Below are 24,270 nucleotides of genomic sequence, written 5' to 3'. Positions count from 1 at the left end.
ACGCTCAAAATACCAAAAGATCCTTTAATAATCACGGATAGATTAGTAAGAGAATTTGGAGTAGAGTTTGTAATCGTGTTTAAGATCGCCAAGGCCGTGGAAAACGAAAGTAGAAAGTGTCTGTGGAAACTTTCTGCTATTTCGCAGTTCTTGACACATCTAATTATACATATATACTTCCAAACATTTGCAGTTTGTCACATAAGTTACAGTCACATAAGTTTGGCATAGGTTCTTTTTAAGACTCATCGTAGAAAGAGTTGTGCTAAGTGCAAGTTGGCAGAAGTGAAATTTCCATTATCCAGAACGGAAGCATCAACACTCTGGACAAAAAATTTAACGGATGATTATTTCATAATAGTTATAAAAATTATGAAAATTGATATATTTTATATTCGAGTTTACATTTCTCCCAATTTTTCTCATCTTTTTCGAATTGAAATTTAATAACAGAGAGAAAAGCCGGTAATAACGATGGAAATATAACAAGAAGAAACCGGCAACTAGAATGTACGGAGAAGAAACGCTAACAAGTTACTTTGTATTCTAAAAGCACGATGCGAGGACGAATTCTGGAAAGTCAAGTGCGCCCTCGAATATGGCCTCGTGCAAAGATTACGGATATAGTGTGACGAATTATTGATTCATACCTTGACACGAATCGTGTATTTAATGCACTGAAATCTCCGCTTATGTGTAACGTGTAGCAAATTTCTAATCGCCAGATATTACTCGCAAAAGTTTATCTTAAAAACTATGAAAAGTGATTACAGCGTATATCAAAACGTATTTCGCCGCGTTTTAATCTTCGTGTTTTCTCAAATGAATTAGCACAGCTTGTAACACGTGTCGTGTACAAGTAATGACAAATTGAGCGCACAAAATGATTTTGCCTCGACTTCCTGTACTTCTGTGTTTTCTTGTAGCGTGACCAACGTCATTTTCCACTTAAGTATAATGGATAATATGTATGAAAGCTTTTGCGTTTCCTGTTGACGGCTCGAAACTTGAGGCATTTAAGGCTGAGAATGCTGCGCGAACTGTCGTCCGGCGTATATTAAACAATGTAAAGGCCGCATTTAACTGTGCTCCCGTTTCCTCTTATTCTACGTCTTACATTCACGGAAGAGCCAGCAATCACAAAATTGTCGACATCCTACTTCTACGTTTTCAGTGATCTTCTGTTATTCTGTCATTGAAGAAGGATATTTTGTATTGTTTATTATTATATATAAATCTTAAATATGTATAGATATTATTTTTTTAGAGAGAACTGTATTGAGTGTATTCAGCTAAAAATGTGACGGTTTTTAGGAACATACTAGAAATGAAAAGAGTAAAACTAAAAAGAAATAAGATAACGCTCGTGATTATTCTCGTGAAATTATGAGAAAGAAATGAAATATAAAATAATAATTAAAGAATAAAATAATATTATAATATTATATAAGATATAAAATAATAATTACATATTATTTGGGAGAAAAGAAGTTTTAATAAATTATTAATTTATTTATTATAGCATAATTTCAATTTTGATATGATGATGATGTCAGATAATTATCTTTTTCAAGCCTTTATTTTATTTTATATGTGTGGACACATACGGATATACATACGTATATGAGTATAATAGACATATTGCAGACATATCGCACGTTGATACTTTATCGTAAAAACAGAGCTACATTTTATAACGTGGAATTGACTACAGTTGATAACGCAAGCAGTTATCTACAACAGATAGCTTAATCTTTTTATCGACATATAATAAATTGTAACTTCGCACAATCGATGCACATGATGTCTGCATTATCCAGAGAGTTCATTATAGACTATTATGTGGATAATTGAATTATTAGGTGTGCAAATTAATGCGGTGTTTTTATTTTTTGAAAAAATTTAGCCTTTATTTACAAAAGAATGATAAACGTATCAATCTTTGAAATATTTGTCATAATTTTCTAATACTTCTCTCCATTGGACAGCTGATGAAGAAAATGAATAAAAATAAAGGCTCAATCTAAAAAAAGCACTGAATTAATTTACACACCTAATAATTATAATTATTTATATCAAAAAATTATTATACAATCAATAATAATATTAACTTTGCAATAATGACACCATAAGAATGATATAAAAATGTAAATCAAGTATTAAATTATTTTTACATACATTACGTTTGCAATATGTAGTATTTAAATTATTACAAATAGTATAAAAATTGAATTATGCAATAAAGATTCCATAAACCTCATAGATTATGAATTGCTTGAGTATTACAGAAGAAAATATTCATTCAAATTGGCAATCATTAATCAGTCATTGTACACACAGTTTTCTTACTAAATAATAATTTATAACGTTTTATTCTTTAGTTATTACATAAGATTTCTTTTCATATTTTCATATAAGAAACGAGGAAGCAATATATCATAGCAATATATCCTTGATATTAAAACAGTCAATCAAGAGACTATTGTTAATTAGTTTTTAATTACATCTCCATACATAATCGCTCATTATACGCGTCTATGTATTCATGCAATTGTAATTTGACGCACATGCAAGGAAATTGGATCCGCTTATGTGATTCGAGAAACGAGAAAATATGCTGCGTCACGATCCTCGAAGAAGTCATTGATTGCACAATGTACACGCTTGATTACTCATATGGGATCAGTTTAAAGTGTCATAAAATTACCGACGTATTTAAAATTACACAATTTTGTTTGCTTCCAAAAGTTTTGCACACATAATAGGAAGATTTTGTGACTTTTTTTAAGTTTAACAATACACTCTTAAATATATATACAGAAAATTATTATGCCCGCAGTTCTGAGTAATTAACGTGACTGTTCAGTCGAGAATGCAAATGTTTCTCGAATTGTAAGAGGATTATATTGCACACACTTGCACGAATCGCTGATAAGAGATAGAACTGTAGGGGAGCTTGATAAACTCGGTTACATGATAAAGTAGATGAATTATTTATTATCACCGATGATTTTTCATTTTAGACTGACTTCTTTGAGTTACTTAATACTTGGAACACTTGTGACTTGAGTTGTTTAATCTGGAATTGACGTGTACAACACGTGTATAAATAGATCATTAGTGAATAAATGGACAACTGATGAAGAAAAGTATCATGGAACTATACTTTCTCCACTTAATTTTGAGTTAATGTATGCCATTTAAGTGTATGTATACAGGGTGTCCCAGAATTGTATATGAAGCGCTCGTGAGCGGGTAGAACGCATCGAACTGAGAAAAAAAGTCCTTTACCGTTTTGAAATTTTCGCAATAGTTAACGAATTATTAATTATTAAAAATCGCTATATTAGTCCGGCCTACCGCCGAATGCAAGCGCGCGACGAGATGCGACCGCCTAGAGATCGAGATTGCTAGGCGAGCGGAGAATTGTTTATTACAAGTCGCTCCTGCCTAGCCATTGCCACTTGTAATAAATAATTCTCCGCTCGCCTAGCAACCTCGATCTCTAGGCGGTCGCATCTCGTCGCGCGCTTGCATTCGGCGGTAGGCCGGACTAATATAGCGATTTTTAATAATTAATAACTCGTTAACTATTGCGAAAATTTCAAAACGGTAAAGGACTTTTCTTCTCAGTTCGATGCGTTCTACCCGCTCACGAGCGCTTCATATACAATTCTGGGACACCCTGTATACACCAAAAGTTTTAGTTATTTTTTCACGTTTTCGCTTTTTAGATGAATATAATATATGCAACACAATTCAGTCATCACAATATCTATCGGTTTTTATGATTCTCTAGCATTTGTTGAGTAAATTTCGAATTGCTTTGCAAACAAAATTTATTTCGTGTCTCAGTCACATTTTGAAAGTACTATCTATAGTTAAAAAATACTACACATCGATTAGATAATTCGAAAGTGTCAAATTGGGTGAATACGTCGCGTGCAGAAAAAGTTTTCAGCCTAAGTTCAAAATAATTTGCTGAATACGAAAAACATATATAACTTTTCATTGCTCATCGCGTTTGTTCACTATTGTTTTTCGCAGTTTTTCGAAGTATGTTTATCATGACATAACGTTTTACAAATTTCGATGCCAACTCTTTAAAAACGAAAGCGAGAATGTATTCTAAATAATATCAGAGCGCTGAAAAAGGGACTAAACTTTTTGCATGCACTTAATACTATATAGAAATATTTTAATTATGTTGAATCAAACACTTTTTTATTATTTCATTTTACATGTTTACTTTACATTTGGTCTGAAACATAAGCACATTTCTATAAACCAACAGATTTTATAGAAATCTAGAAGAGAAAGATTTTCATTATATTGGAAAGTTTTATTATTATACTAATAACGTAATAACTTTTGAAACCTTGAACCCATAATTTGATCCGTGCTCTAGGATTTTGATCATAATCAACAGTTCTGCCAAGATACTCCGTACAGTGTAGAGATGTTGCTAGCATCATGAGACAAAAGCAGAATCAGTGTAGGTGGACGGAGCTAATTGTTAATTAACGTTTGACTTGGCTTAACTTCAATTACTTAACACTGATTAGAGAAGACGTCTAACCATCATACAGCGTCTTTCAACCCCGCGACAATTGACTTTCTTCTTCTCTGATTTATAAATACAAATCATATATTTCTGCATCTATAGCTTTGAAGCGCGCCGTTGCATATGTAGCAATCAAATCAATTATAGGCAGAGCCGGTCTGCGACGATGATTCGTGCACAGCTTTAAATCAACTTTGTCGCGAGAATATACTCGTTTCGATGTACTCTGAGACAACGCAGAGAGTCGAAAGAAGGAAGGAAGAAGAAGAGAAGGTTGTTTACGTTACACTTTTCCAAGTTCTAGTATAAAAAAGCGATCACATGATAAAAGGATTTTGAAAAGAATTGAAAAGTGCAACTTGCGTGATCGACAAGATTAACGTCAATACTGTTTCTGTCATTCAAGAAGGATATTTTGTATTGATAGGTTTATTATTATATATAAATATTAAATATGTATAGATATTATTTTTTAGAGAGAACTGTATTAAGTGTATTCAGCTAAAAATGTAACGTTTTTTAAGAACATACTAGAGATGAAAAGAGTAAAACTAAAAAGAAAAAGATAACGCTCGTGATTATTCTCGTAAAATCATGAAAAAGAAATGAAATAAAATAATATTATAATATTGTATTATATAAAATATAAAATAATAATTACATATTATTTGGGGAAAAAAAGTTGTAATAAATTAATTTATTTATTATAGTACAATTTCAATTTTGATATGATGATGTGAGATAATTATCTAAGTGAGTAAAAATGAAAGTTAACATGTATGCGAATATCATCATATAAATATGTTGGAGAATGTTTTCGCACACCTATAAACGGAAGCATTTCTGATTACGTTGCGTTGATTAATCAGTAAAAAAGTGTATCAAAATGTGACGAGAAATTTCGTAATCAGCTTCACAGATAACCGAGACCTTGAAACAGAACGTGAATAGAATGTGGCTCACATACGCGTGAACGACACATCGAGAATCATTAATCATCTCGACAATCTGTCTTTGATGTAATTTGACGCAATCACGGATGCGATCAAGTGCGATCCGATCATGCTAGAGCATGTAAATGCTGCACTTATTTCTGACTACGCTGTAAAATTGACTGCCAAAACTGACAGCCAGAAATAAAATTGTGTGGTATGCTATTAATAGCCGATCGGTTTTAACGCCAAAAATCCTATGACATATCGGCTATTTCGCTCGCATCGATCGTTGATCTGATCTGATCTCTTCTGCATAACGCAAGCAAGCTCGACTCGAAAATAAAGTAATGTCAAATAGAACGATCAACAATTGGCATTGTCTATATCAAATTGTTTTAATTGCGATTAACTTAATTTTTCTACTAGATATAGAGTATTGAATGATACAAACCATGCCTCAATTCTTTAAAAGAGAAATTATTTATTAAAATAATTGCGATGTGCAATATAGAGATAACAAGGATGCATTCTAATTAAACAGATTGGACGTAATGATATTATCTCCGCGGTGACTCAGTTTTTTCCATCTTACGACATCTGATGTAATCGAGGTGATTACAGACAATTGAGAGATTATATATAACAGCACTACATAATTAACAATCATATTTTCTATAAGATATTAATAGATTTTAATGAAAAAGATTTAGCATGAAAAAAAAAATAATTTCTTTTCATTCAATTGAGACTAGTTGTAATTTTCTCTTGTATGATCTGCGACATTTCAATTCATTTTGCCTACGTGCAATTTTTAATAGAAAAACGTTGATCAGGAAAATCTGTACATCTCACTATCTGTAAAAGAGAAATATTAAGTTTCTCTCAAACTAATTTGTTTTTTTTTATTGGAAAATGTTACGATCAGTTTCAAATACATCTACTATTTTGAAATTTTAAATCACTTTGATTTACGAGCGATAGACTTTCCAGATGATGAAAACGCGATACATCTGATATAACGATAATCCAATCAACTTTCGAGCTCGAAGGCTCGAAAAAGTGAATCATATGTAGTGCGCACATGTGGATACTTCGTTGAAATAAAGCCTGCAAGCATTCGACGCTCAAACTTGTAATTGTTCTTTAAAAATCATGAATTTTATTGCAAATAACTGTGTGTATTCTATATGAAATCATTTCTATCTTTAACAAAGCTGTAAAAACTTGATTATCATTATTATTCATTATTTATCATGTATCAACAAAAGTAAGAATTCTGTTTTTATAATCAAATAAAAAATAATTTATAAAAAACAAAAATTCTTTTGTTCATAAAACCATGAAAATAACTGAAGATCTTTCATATTTTTTATGGAAATAAAATTAAAAAGAGACAAATAATTTTAACTTTATTTAATTTTGACTTATTAATTTTCAAAACATTGTTCTCAGACATTCTTCATGAAAACCAAAAAATAACAAACAGATAATGACAATTGCTGCATTCAGCAAACTCAACAATTGGACAACGTTACTAGGTTTTCCGCTAAATGACGCTGCGGGTTGGTCAAAATCTAGTAATGTTGCCCAACTGTTGAGTCTGCTGAATGCAGCATATGATACAATAATCCATTTGTTTCGTCTTCTAATACTTTCATTAATTTTCTACTTACGATTATTTCTTTAAAGTTTCGAAACGACAAATATTTTCCAGAATTGCTACATTACCAATACCCAAAGTACCAGGAACTTGAATCATCCTTCTATCTACTTTATCGTTCACGACGCTGCTTTCTCCGGCGCATGTTTAAACTTCGCGCCGCCGATTGGCTAGTTTTGCCGCATTGCATTCTGATTGGCCGAGTATGGCGGACGCAGCTGGTACGTCACAAATCCAACCGGCACCGCGCGCTCGCCCGCCCGCCTGCTCGAGTGTTGTTATCGGAGCAACGGGCAACCGGCCGATTACGCGAGTCCACGGTCTCGATTCGGCAGTGTGCTTCGTACTGCGTGAGGGCTTAACCTCATCTTCTCGTGTCCACCTTTAACACCGTGCCACGCTCGCGAATGTCGCCCGTCACCGTCGCTGTCGATGCCTCGTGCGCTGCCTTCCCCAACGTCATCGTCATTGTCGTCGCCGATCAACCGGTGTAAAAAAAGAACGTAGACGTAACGCGCGGCTCTTTGGCACTTTTCGACTTGAGCAAAACGAGCGCGCGGGAGTGCGAGGAGTAGTACTTAGTGCGCGCGCGCGCACACGAATAGTCAGCGTTATCACGTTGAACGCGATCGTCGTGGACGTCCTCGTCGTTTGACATCGTCATCACGTTAACGACTCGGGGATCGCACAATTACCATCTTTGTTTCTTCTCTCTTGTCCCGGCCGAACGTACAATGAGCGGCAACAGAATCAGCAACAGCGAGAACAGAGGACGAAATGGCCATGTGCTGGTGTGGGAGCAACCCGGACTCGATGAGGAGGAGCGAGCCGCACGAAAGAGAAGAGGTATGGCATGTGGCCGTGCAGCGTAGAAATATACTTTGCCGGCGAGACGACGGAAATATCTAACCAGAAATTTCGATTCTCCTTCTCGCGTGATGTTCCTCCGTTCCGTACCACGTTCGAATCAAAGTTTGGAAACTGGTTTGCGAGATCTCTTCGTGTGACAGATTTATTTTCGCCAAATCTTACGCCAACATTGACCATCGGTCAATCTGCGCACGCGATCGAGCGGAACGGGCAAACGACGGAATTCTGAAATTTCTCACGAGTATTCTCGTTCCATTCAATCTCGCGATCGAAATCGGTCGCGCTTGTGTGTTGCGGATTTCGTGGACGGATGAAAAATTCGGACAGATGCGCGACTGGAACCGTATCGTCGAGAATCCCGATAATTTCCGGTTAACCCGTAATTTTCACGTCGCGGGACGTAATCCGATACGAGGGCCTCGCGCGCGCGGCATTCATCGCGAACGAGCGAGCGCATCGGCGGGACCACGTGCTCGATCCGGCTGTACGCGACATGTTCGTAGTCCGTACTCTCTTTCTCGGCATTTCTCTCCGCGAAGTGCGCGTCATTCGATTCGTTGCAGAATTGCGATCCTTGTACCTCCGGTAATTTTGACGCTATATCACTTTTCTTACGTGTATTGTATAATCGAAACTTGATGGATTTATTGTATATATAGAGGAATTTAGGGAATAGGCTTTATAAATAACAAATAAGGGCACAGGGACTGCGTCACAATCTGGGGCGCTTACACATCTTGAGACTATACTCTTTCTAGTTGCAGATCTCCGGTAATGTTTATGTAATTGTAACGTACGATGATTAGCTGCTTCCTTTTTCACAAGTCCGTCTCCCGCGTTGGTTTCTAGTTTTATCGCTCAAGCGTGTTTTTGGAATACAAATTGCATTTGAGTAGCAGATTTATTATTTACATAATGTGAATGTGATTGAATTTTAAAATAATTTATAATTTATAATTTATAAAATTCTCCATGTATTCGAATATTTTGTAATTAACGATTCATTTAGAGTAGAATTAACAATTTAAAATTGGAAATTTAATAGTAATTAATACTGTGTGTTTCCTGTGATAAAATGTTAACGTTCTCAAAGATTCGACTGCAAAATAAACAAACATAACAGCGCACACAGCATCTCAACAAAACGTTAAGAGTCGTCCGTGGTTGCTCAGTAAATCTATTCGTTATCTTTCCAGGAAACGTGTTCAATCGACTTTCGTCATTCTGATCAAGGCATCGAGCTTTTTATTATTCATACGCGTTGTGGCAAAATATAATAATACCTAGCCTAGAGATCGTACAATCTTTTGTCGCTTCTTTGGAGTGTGCTCGACAAAAATGGTTCATACATTCTTTCGCAAAAATAAGAGACGAATTTGTTCTTTGTATGACTCATTGTTTTGCGACTGCATTAAAAGCCGTTTTTAGAATACCTACGGTTATCGTTTGTTGAAGCTCGCAGTGAGTCGCCAGGACCATAAATTGTTTTACAAAGTCATGTGCGCATTGGGAACGCTTTTAATACAATGACTTCATTAACCACGTCATCGTGGAAAAGCTGGGCGATTGCATCGATCTATAATACTAGATAAATTAACGAATTGCGAAAAAGCACGCTTATGCGTGGTAAGTGCCCAGTTCTCCCGATGATGACGCATCGCGAGAGCTATCGTAATCTGGATAAAAATGTGGATAACACGAAACGTATGTTCCTCCATGATCGCAAGCTCTGGGAGAATACATGGGAAATTTTATAAACGCGTAATTTGTTTTCCGAATAAAGGCGCTTGTTGTGATTACTGTGGGAAATCACTGTGTGTGGGGTTTTTCGGCAGACGTATACATTCGAGAAACATTCGCAAACGGCTAAGCACATTTTTCTCGCGATATACGTCAAGGCCGCCGAATGACTCGTACATTTAACCATTATACCGTGAAAACGATGCGTACAGTGCATACTCCGTATGCGCAGGATAATGAATTAGTCTTCCTACATGCTCTACTTTATTATATATCATTATGAGTTTTATATTCCCATCGACGTGAAATGGTATTGCGTCTCTCGGTATTACCTCATTCGTAATCAGTAGTTTGTAATATTTCCATTGTGTTTCTACGTTTCCGTGAGATAGGTCTTTATCGGGCAGATGATGTTCTACGTTATGAACTGCGACATACCTCGTAGCGTCGTTGATTGCACGCTAATTGTTTGCGACGTATAAATTATTCTGATTTCCGGGTTCTCAAGTTTCCTGCGTTTTATCATTCTCTTCTTATCTTTCCATTTATCTTTATCACTTCATTTACCTGAATGATGTAACAGTAAATTGAAAAATCGTTTTATCTTTGCACGTATCGGAATAGAGAGAAGGAACATTATTTAAGTATTAAAATGTTTTATGTGATATTTTTATAATATGATACATATGGATGAATGTTAATAAAATTCATTAGAGATTTAAAAGGTAGCTGATGTGGTCTATATTAATTCTGCAATGTAATACAATATTAATACAATGCTGTTACATAATGTTATAAATAACACATTCAACAGTAATGGTGATTTAAGAGCTCCTACAGCGATATTCTTTTGTATTCTGAAAGTTTTTGTGCATCCTTAGTAATGCAGACGAGTGCGAAATATATCACGTACGTCGTACCACGACGATTACGCGAGCAAAGAGCTTTCAGAATACAAAAAATCGCGATATATATGTATATACATATACACATGTACATATACATATATACACATGTATATCTTGTTTTCCTGCATGCTTGATATTAAACGCTTGATATTACGGCGCAGCTCATTACACACACACAAATATATTTTAATTAACTACTATTAAATTTCAGTAATATTTAATATTAATCATTGAAGCTTTCGTTGCAAAACAACAGCCGAAAAATAACAATCAGAATTTAATTGAATATCATAAAAAAATCCTAATATGAAGTATATATTTATACGTGAAACATGATTCTTTATAATCCTGAACTTTATATAATTATCATTTCTTAATCAACCACATGTTCGGCAGTTTGTAATAATTTATCATTGAAAACTTATTGCGCGTCAAGGATTTTAATTATATTATATCACGAGGTTCGTATTTCCGCTCTTTATCGCTTTTCTAAGAGATCTGGATCTTACTGATCCGTGTGCATCCGACGCGTCACATGCGATGCGTGCTCGATGTGCGTAGTGAGTGTGCGTTCACGCACGTCACGAGCAATCGTCAGACGCGTTCACGTGCACGAAACCCGGCGCGGCGGTCCCCTGCTGATTCTCATCGTTTGCCTCCAGCGATGGTTCTCTCTCTCCCTTCTTCTCGCCTCGTCTCTCTCAACTTCTCCCAATATACTTCTATCTCTTTCGGTGTCGTCTCTTCTCTACACACCCACACGCACACATGCGCGCGCGCACACACATTTAACAACAATGAGATACCATCACACATCACGGATTCTCTCTGTCGCGGTATGTCGGAGCTATTTCTATCGGACCTCGACCACGTGCTCGACGCCTGGAACGGCGGCGGACGTCGAGGATGGCCGAGGACTTGGAAGTGCCTGAGCACATGCGTGCAGACACATGACACACTTGTATGCGATGTCTGATCGATCGATGCTAATCTTTTACGATTGTTTCCCCTTAGCGGCGGCGTCATTAACTGGGATAAGGAAACTTACTGCGAAATAATAAGGAAACTTTGCTGCGATTGAGTGTTAATTTACGGTATCAGCCATCAATTTACGTGCGTCGAGAACTCTTTTCAATGAAAAATAGATTGCAATATATATCAGGAAAGATTCAGGAAAGAAGTTCAACGTGCAAACTATCGGATCAAATAAATGTTTTGTGACAATACAGTTATCCGTAGATATTCGCGAAAGTTGACGCGTTTAATAGATACGTAAAAGTATCAATCACATGCAGTTTCTTATTTATGCGATTTTCTAAACCTCGTGTAAACTAACGTGATTAAAAAGATAAATATACGTTCAACGTCAATAACATGGTCCACGAGAGACATTGTCTCTCGTATGTTGACATGATATCACTGTTAGTATCTTTAGTATAGTCTGCATTTCTTTCGGTAGCTTCTACCGCGCGATATAGGAATCGACTACATCGATAAGATTCCTACATCAGTAGTCAGTAATATAATAAATCATACGAGACTAAACTTATCGATTTATTATTGAGAGTTATTGAGCAACTGTTATTATTCTTTGTTAAATACCGGCAGTAATGTAGTTTTTCTGCGAGTCGTTGAACGTTTAAACATATTTCAAATACGCTGAGAAAGGGAAATTATCGACGAGTTGGCTTAATCGGATGCGTTAGCGGATTGTTGAAATTGAGGCGAAGAATGTCATTTGCGAGAGCCGTCGTATTATAACTTTTTATATTTGGTTCAGAGGTCTCGTATTGTTGTTACGTATTTTCCAACGCATTGAATTGCATACAGCGCAGAAGAAAGTGCAGTGTATTCCGTAATCGAAAAGCAACTTGTAACGGACACACCTTAATATGAAAGTGATAAATGAAAATGTTATATGGAAACTGGATTATGCATGAAAATCGAGAGACATGTCTAATATCGACTAATACGTGACTAAAACGCTGTTGTTAAAACGTTATTAAAAACACAATTTCTCGATTACAATGTATTATCCTTTTGCATTTTGGCAGTTTATCTTTGGCAGTTTATCTTGATCTATACTTTTAAAAATATCGGTTAGATGGAATCCCGACAGTATAAGATGCTCAGGAACGCGTTTGTGAAATGCGCACAAACGCTGAGAGTGCATTTGGCGGTGCAGTCATGGATAAAACACGACTGGATCTGGGCCAATAAACCCGCCGTATCTTGGCCTTCGTTCTCACTTATCAGCAAATGTGCTTCACTCTCGTCTCAACCATTATTTGTCAATGATTCACTTTTTGATTCCGATAACGCTTCACGTTTGAATGGGGAAAATTATTCAATCTTTGCGTTTACATATTCTATGGATGCATTTCGTAATTTCTGTATAATATCGATTGAGACATTGTAGTTTATAACTTTGAAAAAAGCTTCAAATTAACAGTGCCGCCGAGCTTTGTTCCCTGGCAACTAGCTACAGAGACTCGTTCGATGCAGAGCTATAAAATTGTCATAAAAGTCCATATTTTGATTTCTATAATTGTACATATAGTTAGAAAAAAAGTTATATTTAGGCTTTATTCTGCAATTAATCGATCCTTAACTAATAGTCCTACAATTGCTTCAATGTAATCAGATCAAACGCTTGATCTTGGATAATGAGAGGTCATTTTCGAATAATTCCACACATTGATATAACAATTGGCTCCAATTTAGCAAACGATGTGCAACTAAATGCGAACACTCCCTACGGATATAAATAAATGCAAGCAGCTCGCACAAGTGCTCTCCAAGTTACTTGCGCAATTTCTCTCGCAGAATTGCTAATTGTAAAGCGTTTTGCATCTATGTGAAAGAACTAATCTTTCTATATAACACAAAATATATTTATTTAATTAAGAAAATAAAAATATACGTATTTGAAATAGTCATTTTTATACAGAATTATTTCCTAATTATGTAAAACCTCTAAATTTATATATATATATAAACTTGATCAAAGATACATATAAGTATATAATATTTTCTACTATTTAAAATAATGAGATAACGTTACGTAAGAAAAATGTCTTACGGTCATTGCGTAAAACCGCAAACGATCTTCTGTCACACTGAATAATACGAAGCATCACTAAATACATCATGTGCAGTCTTCACGAGGACGCAAAGCGAGAGAAGATACAATGAATTTAGAGAATTTATACGTGGGCGAATCGACTTTGGTCGACTGACACGGCAATGGGAATACCATGTGATGTCAATTAAATTAAGCTGATTGGCGACGTTATAAAGCGAACAAGAGTAGGCATCAAAATTTATTCTTAGAAATACTTGCGCAAATTGAAACGAATCTATCTGGTGCTGCGGTTTGTCGATCTTTTGTCGCCATTCGCCTTGCTATCTTATTTTCCCCGTATTTTTATTTGCTTTTTCACTCTGGCCGATTAAAGATGTCTAGGAGAGCGCGGGTGCGTTAATCTAAATGTGATAAGAAATTACACACGAGGCATGTGTAATTGGCCATGAAGAAGTTTTGTAAAACTGGCTAAGAGAAAACAAGAGAAAAGAAAGGAGGGATCGTTTGTTCTATGACGTAGTTTCTTTGAACGGTCATAATTGCTAACATAATACGCAAAAGCCACGAGAAGGTGAATCTGTGTTTAGGCTATATTAATCGTCGTTCACAGGTTAAAAACTTTATTCATTAATATAACTTTTATTCATTGAAATAACAATTTCTACATTATAGGAAATCTGAAAAATTTTGCTAACAAAACCAAATTTTGACTTGTTTTTTAATTAGAAGAGAAAGCATTTAATTAAAAATCCAAAAGTTTGCAAATAATATCCTATTAATGCAAATGTTTATCAAAAAAATTGACAAATTTATTAGAAAATTGATTAGACTATTAAATATATAATGTAAAATCAAATAACTTATATAGAAAATTATTAATGTGACAAACATATCGTGTCTGTTTCTTTAAAGTAAAAAAACTTGTAAAAAAAGTAATATTTTCTAAATCTTTGCTAATAATAGCATCTTATAATCGTTGAGTACTGCCATGCCATATGAGATATTTCTCGCGACACTAAAATAAAATTTATTGCATTTAGACTATGGATATCCTCATTTTAAATTGAGTAGATAAGACAGCATGGACTTTTGATTCGCGTAACTGTTGATTAATCTCGCCAGAGCAGAATCTCTAAATAACACTTGCCCGCATGATCAAAAGTCATCTATACATAATTTACATATTTTATGCAGCTCACTTTTTTAATCTTGATGTTAAGCCCTTCATGTAATCTGCAATAGATATTGGTTTAATCAATATTATGTGAAAATTACAAATATTATGTGTATATTGAAAATTTATGACGAGTCGTACACGTTTATTACCTTACACGTGTTGTAAAAATGTCCGTTATAAAAAGAGATTGAGATATATATATATATATATATATATATATAATATATGTATATATATATATAAGGTATTAGACTAAAAAGAGATTTAAGAAATGATAACGATGTTCTTGATAACGAATGATGTAAAACGCAGATTGTTGGCATGAGAACGTTAAAGATGGAAAAAACCATCTTGCGTCCAAAATACCACTATATATATTAGTTACATCATCCATAATGTTGAACTCGTGGAAAAGTACTCGAATCTGTTCATGTATTCCTGTATAGTGGCCCTTCATGTTTTTTTCCATAAGCTTGACACTTGAGTACATACACCAAACCACGCACGAGTGCTTCTCCGACATCTTATTTATAGCATCTTTTTGCCATTTAGTAGTTAATTAATTAACATCTCGATATATCCATGATAAATACGATAAACTTGATGTTATGTCGACTTCGATCAGGTGCGATAGATAGATTGTGATTTGATGACGTGATTATAATTATAATGATATTTCTGTACATTGCTCGCGGTAATCCGCATGAATTCGTAACTGTCACTCAAATTATTAATAGCAAAACAGCGTTACTCAGTGATGAAAAATATTTTTCGTATCATAATAACTGCAAACCCAATGTCCATCTAATACACTCGATGAACTATGTGATATTTGTATATGTTTCTTATTTTGTGGCACTGGAAATATTGAATCAGGACATTGAATTCGCCATGTTTCAACAAGTCTGTAATCTGAACAATCACGATAATAACGTTACATGTGACCGATCTAGTGACTCATCTATTTCATCGATTATCGTATAAAGTTTATTTGTCGCATACATGATGAAATTTCCCAAAATTGGAGCGAGCTTTGTTACCTCAGCATATATGTAGAACAATTAACGGTATTTTACATTATAAAAGATGCTTAGACATTTTCGCATAGAATATTTCTCTTTCAGTATATACTATTAATTTAATATTTATCCATTTGTGTGTGTGTGTGTGTGTGCGCGCGCGCAACGTTTTTGTTGATAGTTTGTGGCTCAATTAACTCGCGTCATCTCTTGTGGCGTAACCCTCACCTCGGCATTGGTCTCATCATTCGTCCTTCGGTTATTTGCGTGAAAATTTGGCAGAGTATCTGCTAATACACGATAACAGGACACACATATTCAAATTGAATATCTATGGAATATCAATCAACGCTGCCATAGATATTTCTTACTTAATTAACGCATATACTTAATTAAATCACATGTGTATCCACTTCGGTATTTTAAAATAATGCAATGATATGCGTCACACTTTTAGATTATTATTTCTATGTTTGTTTGCACATTAATTCTTGATTATTTATTATATTATATAATATAAATATATTAGTATATTAGTATTATATAATATATAATATATTATATATTAGTTAAAGGAAACGTTGATAACTTGTCTTATACGTATATATTTCTAAAAACTATTTTTATAAAAAACTCGTCTTTGCTCAATTTATTTTATAACAACACATATAGAATATAGAGTAACAACAATAGAGTAACATTTCATGTTTTCTTATCTTTTCAGCCCTTGTGGGGAAACGTCACATAGTGACGTTCTTGATATTCCTTGGTATGGCAAATGCCTATATAATGAGAACCAACATGTCCGTGGCCATCGTCGCGATGGTCAATCATACGGCTAATCTAGACGAGGATCAAGAAATAAAAACTGTGAACGAGTGCGGAGAAGCCATTACCAACGAAACCGAAGCCGCTCAACGTGTGAGTATACAGAATCCTGTGATTTCTTATTTTCAAGGAGTTTAAAAGAGTTTAAAAGAGTTTACGAGAGAAAAAAATATAAAAAAATGTATTCTTTGTCCCTACAGAGCGCGGATGGACCATTTATATGGGACAGCAAGAAGCAAAGCTATCTCTTGAGTTCATTCTTCTGGGGATACGTTATCACACAGATACCATTTGGTATACTTGCCAAGCGCTATGGCGCCAAGTACTTCCTTGGGATCGGTATGCTGATCAATTCGGTCTTTGGCTTACTGGTCCCCGCATCCGCGTACTGGGGATACGAGTGGTTGGTGGTAATCCGCTTCATCCAAGGTTTAGGAGAGGTAAGTAACATTTCGAAGATTTCTTTGGCGCTAGTGATACAATAGTTTGATTGAGACTTAAGAAGAGAGAACGAAGATGAGAATGTGTGATGTTTCGGGATCGGTTATCTATTGTCCACTATTGTGACTTGCAGACAAGTTTCACTTATTTCTTTCGTAAGTATAAAATTCACAAATTAACATTAAATGAATTTGATAAAGAACTATACATGTATATGATAATTTTATAAAGATATTGTCTTGTTTTTACTTTAGTCCTTACTTTCTCTGTGTATTATGTTAATACGTTGCAAGACTTTTTATGATTGATAAAATATGAAATCTCTGTTTACTTGCAGAGGCGAATATTAGTATGTGTAGCATGTAGTATTAGTGTTAAGTTTAAAAGATACTGATCCTATTGAGTGTGAACGTTTTTTGATTGTACGGGTGTATTTCCTTCCCCCCCCTAGGAATGGATTAATCCCTATTGCAGGGTCCTATTGTGCCTTGCACGCACGCATTGCTGGCGAAGTGGGTACCACCTAATGAACGGAGCAGGATGGGTGCCTTCGTCTATGCTGGTAAGCTCGTTCAATGCGATCTTCCTCTTCTTGTAGTAGCGATTTGTTGCGTCGAGTATCGAATCCATCGCGCGAGAGTCCTCTTTCTCTCTCTCTGGAGCATTTCAATGCATCGAGTCGCTACAGCGTACGCGCACTTCTTGCTGCAACGGGATTTGTGGACCGTGGACCAGACAGTTTTCAATTTCTTGAGTTTCTTCTGTACTTTTTAACTATCCTTTTTTCGCAAGGTTTTCCTTTTGTTGATAAAAAGAAAAAAGAATTTAATCTAACCTGGCAATTAATAATAATTACTAATCGTACTCTTTTGCATTTTTTCCTCTCTTCCCGTCAATAGGTGCACAATTCGGCACGGTAATCTCCATGCCGTTGAGCGGTCTGTTGGCCGATTGGGAACTAGTTGGTGGTTGGCCATCCATTTTCTATGTATTTGGTATCATTGGCATCGTCTGGTGCATAGCGTTTCTCATATGGGTCTATGAAGACCCTGAACAACATCCAACCATCACGGAAGATGAAAAGAAATATATACTCAGCACTGTCTGGGGTAGCACCGGTATATCTGTGAGTATTTTTTCACCAACGTTAAACATTCCAACGTTAAAGTGAGGGAATGATTCATCTCTTAATCTTACATTTCATATATAGCTTAGAATATATAGCTTAGAAACATTATATATGTAAATTAATGTACCTTTTTTATTAGTCACCTCCCGTACCATGGAAAGCCATCGCAACTTCGCTTCCATTCTGGGCCATCTTGATGGCGCATATGGGTCAGAATTATGGGTATGAAACTTTGATGATCCAGCTTCCAACATTCATGAAACAGATTCTCAATTTCAGTATCCAAAAGGTAAATAACATTATTTCTGGATGATGTATTCAACTCGGAAGAACTTTTAAAACAGATTTCTTGAGCAAAATTGATTATTTCAGAATGGTATATTTTCGGCGCTTCCGTATTTGGCCATGTGGCTCTTTTCCATCTTTATATCTTATGTAGCCGATTGGATGATTTCCTCGGGAAGGGTCAATCGCACCTTGACCCGCAAGATCATAAACAGTATCGGACAGTATGCACCAGCTTTAGCACTAATGGCTGCTTCATACACCGGTTGTAATGCAACATTGACAGTGATTATTATCACGCTGGGAGTTGGTTTGAATGGTGGTATTTATTCTGGCTTTAAAGTAAATCACCTCGACATCTCCCCAAGGTTCGCTGGAATTTTAATGTCTTTTACGAATTGCATCGCCAATCTCGCCGGACTTCTCGCTCCAATCACCGTTGGAGAGATCATTTATAAATCGGTAATTTTTATTTCTTTAGAGTACTTAAAGATGAAGCAATTGAATGAATGGCAATTTACATGATGCTGCTGCTTTCAGCCAACGCAAGCGAAATGGCGAATCGTATTTATGATCTGCGCGGGTATTTACATCGCATGTGCAACATTCTATAATGTGTTTGGCTCTGGTGAGAGGCAACCGTGGGACAACGTGGAGAAAGACGACGAGAAGAACGAGAGGAACAACGAGAAGACACAACTAGATAATATAAGGATCGTAAACGAAAGTCAGCATTGACATATTAATATTTTACCGATGGAATCAGTGATGATATGAGAAAATCGTACACTGATGAAAACATCCAACTGGTCACTTCTGCCTGAGTACATTCATTCCCTCCCTATTATTTAACCATTCAGAACGAATGAGGTACATTAGGAAACATTTAAGTTAATCTCAGAATTGTATTTTTCTCTTTTTATCATAAAGATACAAACTTCTTTTCGCGATAACAATTGTCACGATCTACGTTTGTAGATTTTGATACTTTTGGTTACAAAAGTTATATACAAATTGTTGTAGTGTTATATGTGTTTCATATTAAGGATAGTTTATAAAATGTGTGTGAGTGAATGAGAGAGAGAGAGAGAAAGAGAGAGAGAGTGCGTGTGCGCGTGCATGCGTGCGTGCGTGTGTATGTATGTATGCGAAAATGTAAGAGAATATGCAAAAGAAAAAACCGATTTAACATTACTATGCCCTTAAGGGATGTATACTCATTGCCAAACTATTGTATGCTTTGGTTCACATGTCTCATCATATTTTATAATTTATCAGTTTTTATAAATTTTTCGAATATTAATAAAATATAAAAATATAAAATATAGAAATTAATAAAATATAAAAAAATACAGAGAGAGAGAGAAACTAGAAAATCATGTTTTCAGAATTGGCATATTAGAGAAAAGATGAAAGACATAATTTTTCTCGAAAGAAAAAGACAATGGAAATTATTACTTTCAAATGATGAAATTTCTATAAATTTCTTGGATGCATGACAAACAAATCAGTTCGAGCATGACCCCGAAAAGATTATAGAACCAACGTTTACGAAATTGTTTCTTGATGAAACGATCTATATAGCTATATGTATAGATGTGCGAACCGAGCTTTGTATCGCATTGAATGTATGAGTAAGAGCGAAAAGTAAATACCCGTTTAACCTTTCTTTAGGCACGCTATTAAATTCATTTACGGTATACAGTGTCATTTGCATAACACTGCCCTCTTGATGGAATCAGTACACTACGTCTCTTGACAAGTAAAAAATTTATTTTGAGTAATAAACACTCCGTCGATTTGGACTTCTTCGTCCATTTCATATTTGAACAAAACTTATCAATCTCGTTCTTCCATGTTGTAAGCACATTAAACACTGCAATTTTCATCAAGTGCGATATACGTGTGTTAAGATTGTAGATATATTGTGACTAGATTTACCATAACGTGCCGAGGAAGGATCTGTCGTAATGCATCCCGACGCTTATCTTCAAGTTAGATTTTGTGTTCGTAAACTGATAAGTTTATGGCAGCAGTATTAGGATAAAGATCCTCATCGTTCATCTCTCTTTATTATGTCACTTTTTATTGCAACTACTACCATTTTGTATTGTATGTGCGAGGTCCCGGTGAAAGGGATGAAAGTAACGTTCCTAATGTTTTGTAGTGTAATCAAAGAGTGTGAGGGGGGGAGAAGATGAAGAGGAGGGAGCGCTTTTATTTATAATCTAGACGCCGCGAACAGCACAGTGAATACAATACAACAATGGTGTTTATACATATTGTAGATATTTGCGCATATCGATACCCTATTAAGTTATAGATATTATAGATATTAGATGTTATTGTTCGTAATTATTTATATAGCGTTCCTCAAGGATGGAATGAAATTATTACCTCGATAAAATACTAAAATGAAAATTATCAAGTAGAAGGGTTTTGAACTTGTACAATAGAATGCATTTTTTGTACTTGATAAGTTTCTTCTTGAGCGGCACAAATTGAACAATAATTTTGTTGACGATTGTGATTTCTTCTTTTGTATAGATTAAGTTATTACGGCTGTAATCAAAGTCGCTGCGTTGATCACCTTTGGATGAAATACTGTAATCGCACAAAATCAATTCAGCCTTTTTAAACATATTGTGAACAACTTTTCAGTAGAAATATTTATATCTTCCTTTCATAAACACTTGTTATTTTCTTATTTACGATAAAATATGTTGTTATATTTGATATACTTAGTGCGTGAAATAATTCTGATTGTTGAAGATGTTATGTTGTTCTAGCACTTTTAAGTTTTAAAGAGAAAAATAATAAGGATGCTTTCAATCGACATTCGAGATCTTCCCGCTCGCGACAAGTCTGAAACAAATTATCTAAAAATTGAAAGATTTATAAAAAAACAATATTTATATTAAAAACATTTGTTTGCATTGGCTAACTTATTTTATGAAATTGCGTAATTTTACATAAAAACTCTTGTGAAATAAGTTTAGGTAGCAGCGCGTGTTGATTGCGAATAGGTAGATGAAAATAGGATCCAAATATCCTGTGATCGTGTATTTAGAAGTGCCTTCGACAAGTAATATTTTTTTCTCACACCTAGTGTATTATTAAAATGAATTCTTGTCAATTCTCTCTAACAAGAAAAATACTAAAAACTATTTGCGAACATTATTCCAAACTATCCCAAATATATATACATAGCAGATGTATACATTCTAACTTATTATAAAACAATATTTGGTAAAACTTAAAATATTTTATATGGTTACATTTTGTAAGTGTTAAAATTGTAATATATAATGATTCAAATGTTCTACACGCGCACGCGCGCATACACATACACGCAACACGCACATTTTTTAATAAAAGGAAAGGTACGAATTTCCGGATTATTATTGCTTCGATTTTAGACAGAAAACCCATATCTATGTAAAACGTATATCTTATCTAGTTTAGGACAACTTTGGTGATTTCTGATATATATATATATATATATATATATATAAGCAATACTTGGGACATACTTGGGAAATTTTTGTGTGAAAAAACAGCAAGATCTGTCATTTTATAATTATCTATTAGATCATTGCAAAAGTTCCTGCATATTTTTAAATAAAAGTCATACTGTTAATAGTAATAGATAAAATCTTTATTTAATCTGTTACATAATCTCCTTCATTTTCGTTAACCTTTATCCAACGTTTTAACAGCATTCGAATTTTTCTGTCATAAAATTGTGTCGATTTTTTATCGAAGTTACCAACAAATGTTTTCAATATCTCAAAAGAGTGAAATTCTTTTCCCTTTAAATTGTTTTGCATTGCTCGAAACAAATGGTAATCTGATATCTGGAGAACATGGGAGAATATGGAAGGTGCAATAGAATATTTCAATTCAGCTCCCTGAATTTCTTTTGGGTCGACATTGCGGTATGAAACCTTGTGTTATCATGGTAAAAGATAACTCCTTTACGATGAGTTAATATCCACGTTTGTTGCTCTTCTCCTTAGTATGCAGTGTAAAATATGCATCTTGACTTTGACGCTTTCACAGCTATTAATTTCGTCAGTAGTGATGGCTTCTGGATAGATACCGCGTTTCTTGATAGCTTTGTGCCGACGTTTCGCAGACATTGCAGTCTGCACCATCAGGTTTGAGTTTCGATACTGAGTTCCTTTGGTTTGGTTAGTCCTTATATACTCACAAGTAGGTATTGAAAGATTACACTAGTTTACAAAAAATTTTTTTTATTATTTTAAAGTAGACAAGGTGTTTCTTATAGATTTTTGGATGCTGAAAGCGATGCTGCAAAGCAAATTTCACCTGTACGTCAGGTTTCCAAAATAATTGACGTTAAATATGCAAAAAATGACTCTTTTTGCGATATTTGAGATTTTTTTGTAAAAAAGGTTAACGTTATCTGGAAATTTTGATCAGATGTCATGAATGTATTGTTCATCCCTATAAAATGTATTTTTTTTATTTCGATAACTTATTTCTTAACCATATTATGAAGGATTTAAATACAGTGTTTCGAGAAATACGAAGTGGATAATTAAAATGGAACACCCTATATATAAATATATATAGTAGAATCTATCACAATAAGTTATATGTATGTGTATCGATAACTCTAAACTACAAATTATAAATATATATGACTTCTTATCATAGGCAGAATATTTGCTATTTTAGCAAAACGCTGTATTTAAATACTTCATAATATGGTTAAGAAATAGGTTATCGAAATAAAAAAAATGCATTTTATAGGGGATGAACAATACATTCATGACATCTGATCAAAATTTCCAGATAACGTTAACCTTTTTTACAAAAAAAAACTCGAATATCGTGAAGAAGCCATTTTTTGCATATTTAACGTCAATTATTTTGGAAACCTGACGTGCTGGTGAAATTTGCTTTGCAGCATCGTTTTCAGCACCCAAAAATCTATGGTAGGAATTCATGTCGTTCGTCCGCTTCGCGCTCGGCCCTGCCGATCGTCGGCTCCGCTCGGAGAGCTTCGGCCTGCGTCGGGCGCGTTCGCTTCGTGCCGTGTGCATTCGGCTCTCGCGAACGGGTTTCTCGTCGAGATTCAGATCTGGCAACGACCTAGTGGCGTGCGTACATTATAAAAATCTAGTTATTCGACAACGCGATACTCGGCGAATATTACGTGAGTCGTTACGTCCACGAGTCTTCCGCAGTGGTGATATTCGATTTATTGTTATAATTAAACTAAGAGACGTATGTCTCGACCGTACCGCTCCCCGAAGGGACATCAGATCGCCGGTGGGCACGTGCGGGAGCACCAAGCTCGCAATCTCGTCGAAACCACGAGTACGAAATTAAACAATTGGTCCTTCGAGCCGGATCCTGATACTACGGATACCGGTCTACAATTATCACCATTACTGGAACTCGAGCGGATGCTCGTTATCTCGAGCAAGGAGCAACTAGAGTGAGTAAAAGGAGAGTGTCGCCAATTAACCGGAAGTCGCCATTGTCAGACAAAGTAAAACGATATTAAAACGTCACTACTACTTTAAATGTATACTTACACAACTACGTTCACCTAATACCTATTGACGGCTAACCGGAAATTGTCTGTAAATGGCGG

The 24,270-nt window shown here is 35.1% G+C and overlaps 1 protein-coding gene across 2 annotated transcripts in view; it reads left to right on the top strand.

The window, feature by feature from the left end:
- LOC105282827 (putative inorganic phosphate cotransporter) overlaps positions 1 to 21,828 on the top strand; it is a 29,807-nt gene extending 7,979 nt beyond the window's left edge. The window contains exons 1-8 of one of the 2 annotated variants that reach the window (XM_011345121.3): positions 7,894 to 8,005; positions 16,683 to 16,879; positions 16,987 to 17,226; positions 17,702 to 17,789; positions 18,127 to 18,353; positions 18,496 to 18,645; positions 18,729 to 19,103; positions 19,182 to 21,828. In XM_011345121.3, the coding sequence (XP_011343423.1) occupies positions 7,894 to 8,005; positions 16,683 to 16,879; positions 16,987 to 17,226; positions 17,702 to 17,789; positions 18,127 to 18,353; positions 18,496 to 18,645; positions 18,729 to 19,103; positions 19,182 to 19,379 (1,587 nt within the window). In that variant the 3' untranslated portion in view covers positions 19,380 to 21,828. Of the gene's footprint in view, positions 1 to 7,893; positions 8,006 to 16,682; positions 16,880 to 16,986; positions 17,227 to 17,701; positions 17,790 to 18,126; positions 18,354 to 18,495; positions 18,646 to 18,728; positions 19,104 to 19,181 lie in introns of those variants that run through there. The other variant, XM_011345205.3, reaches the window with a different exon arrangement.
- The last annotated feature ends 2,442 nt before the right edge of the window (positions 21,829 to 24,270 follow it).

Source organism: Ooceraea biroi, chromosome 2 (genome assembly GCF_003672135.1).
Source record: "Ooceraea biroi isolate clonal line C1 chromosome 2, Obir_v5.4, whole genome shotgun sequence".
Taxonomy (NCBI): Eukaryota; Metazoa; Arthropoda; class Insecta; order Hymenoptera; family Formicidae; genus Ooceraea; species Ooceraea biroi.
The sequence above is the reverse complement of the archived record's forward strand: the minus strand, read 5'-3'. Positions and strand labels throughout refer to the sequence as shown.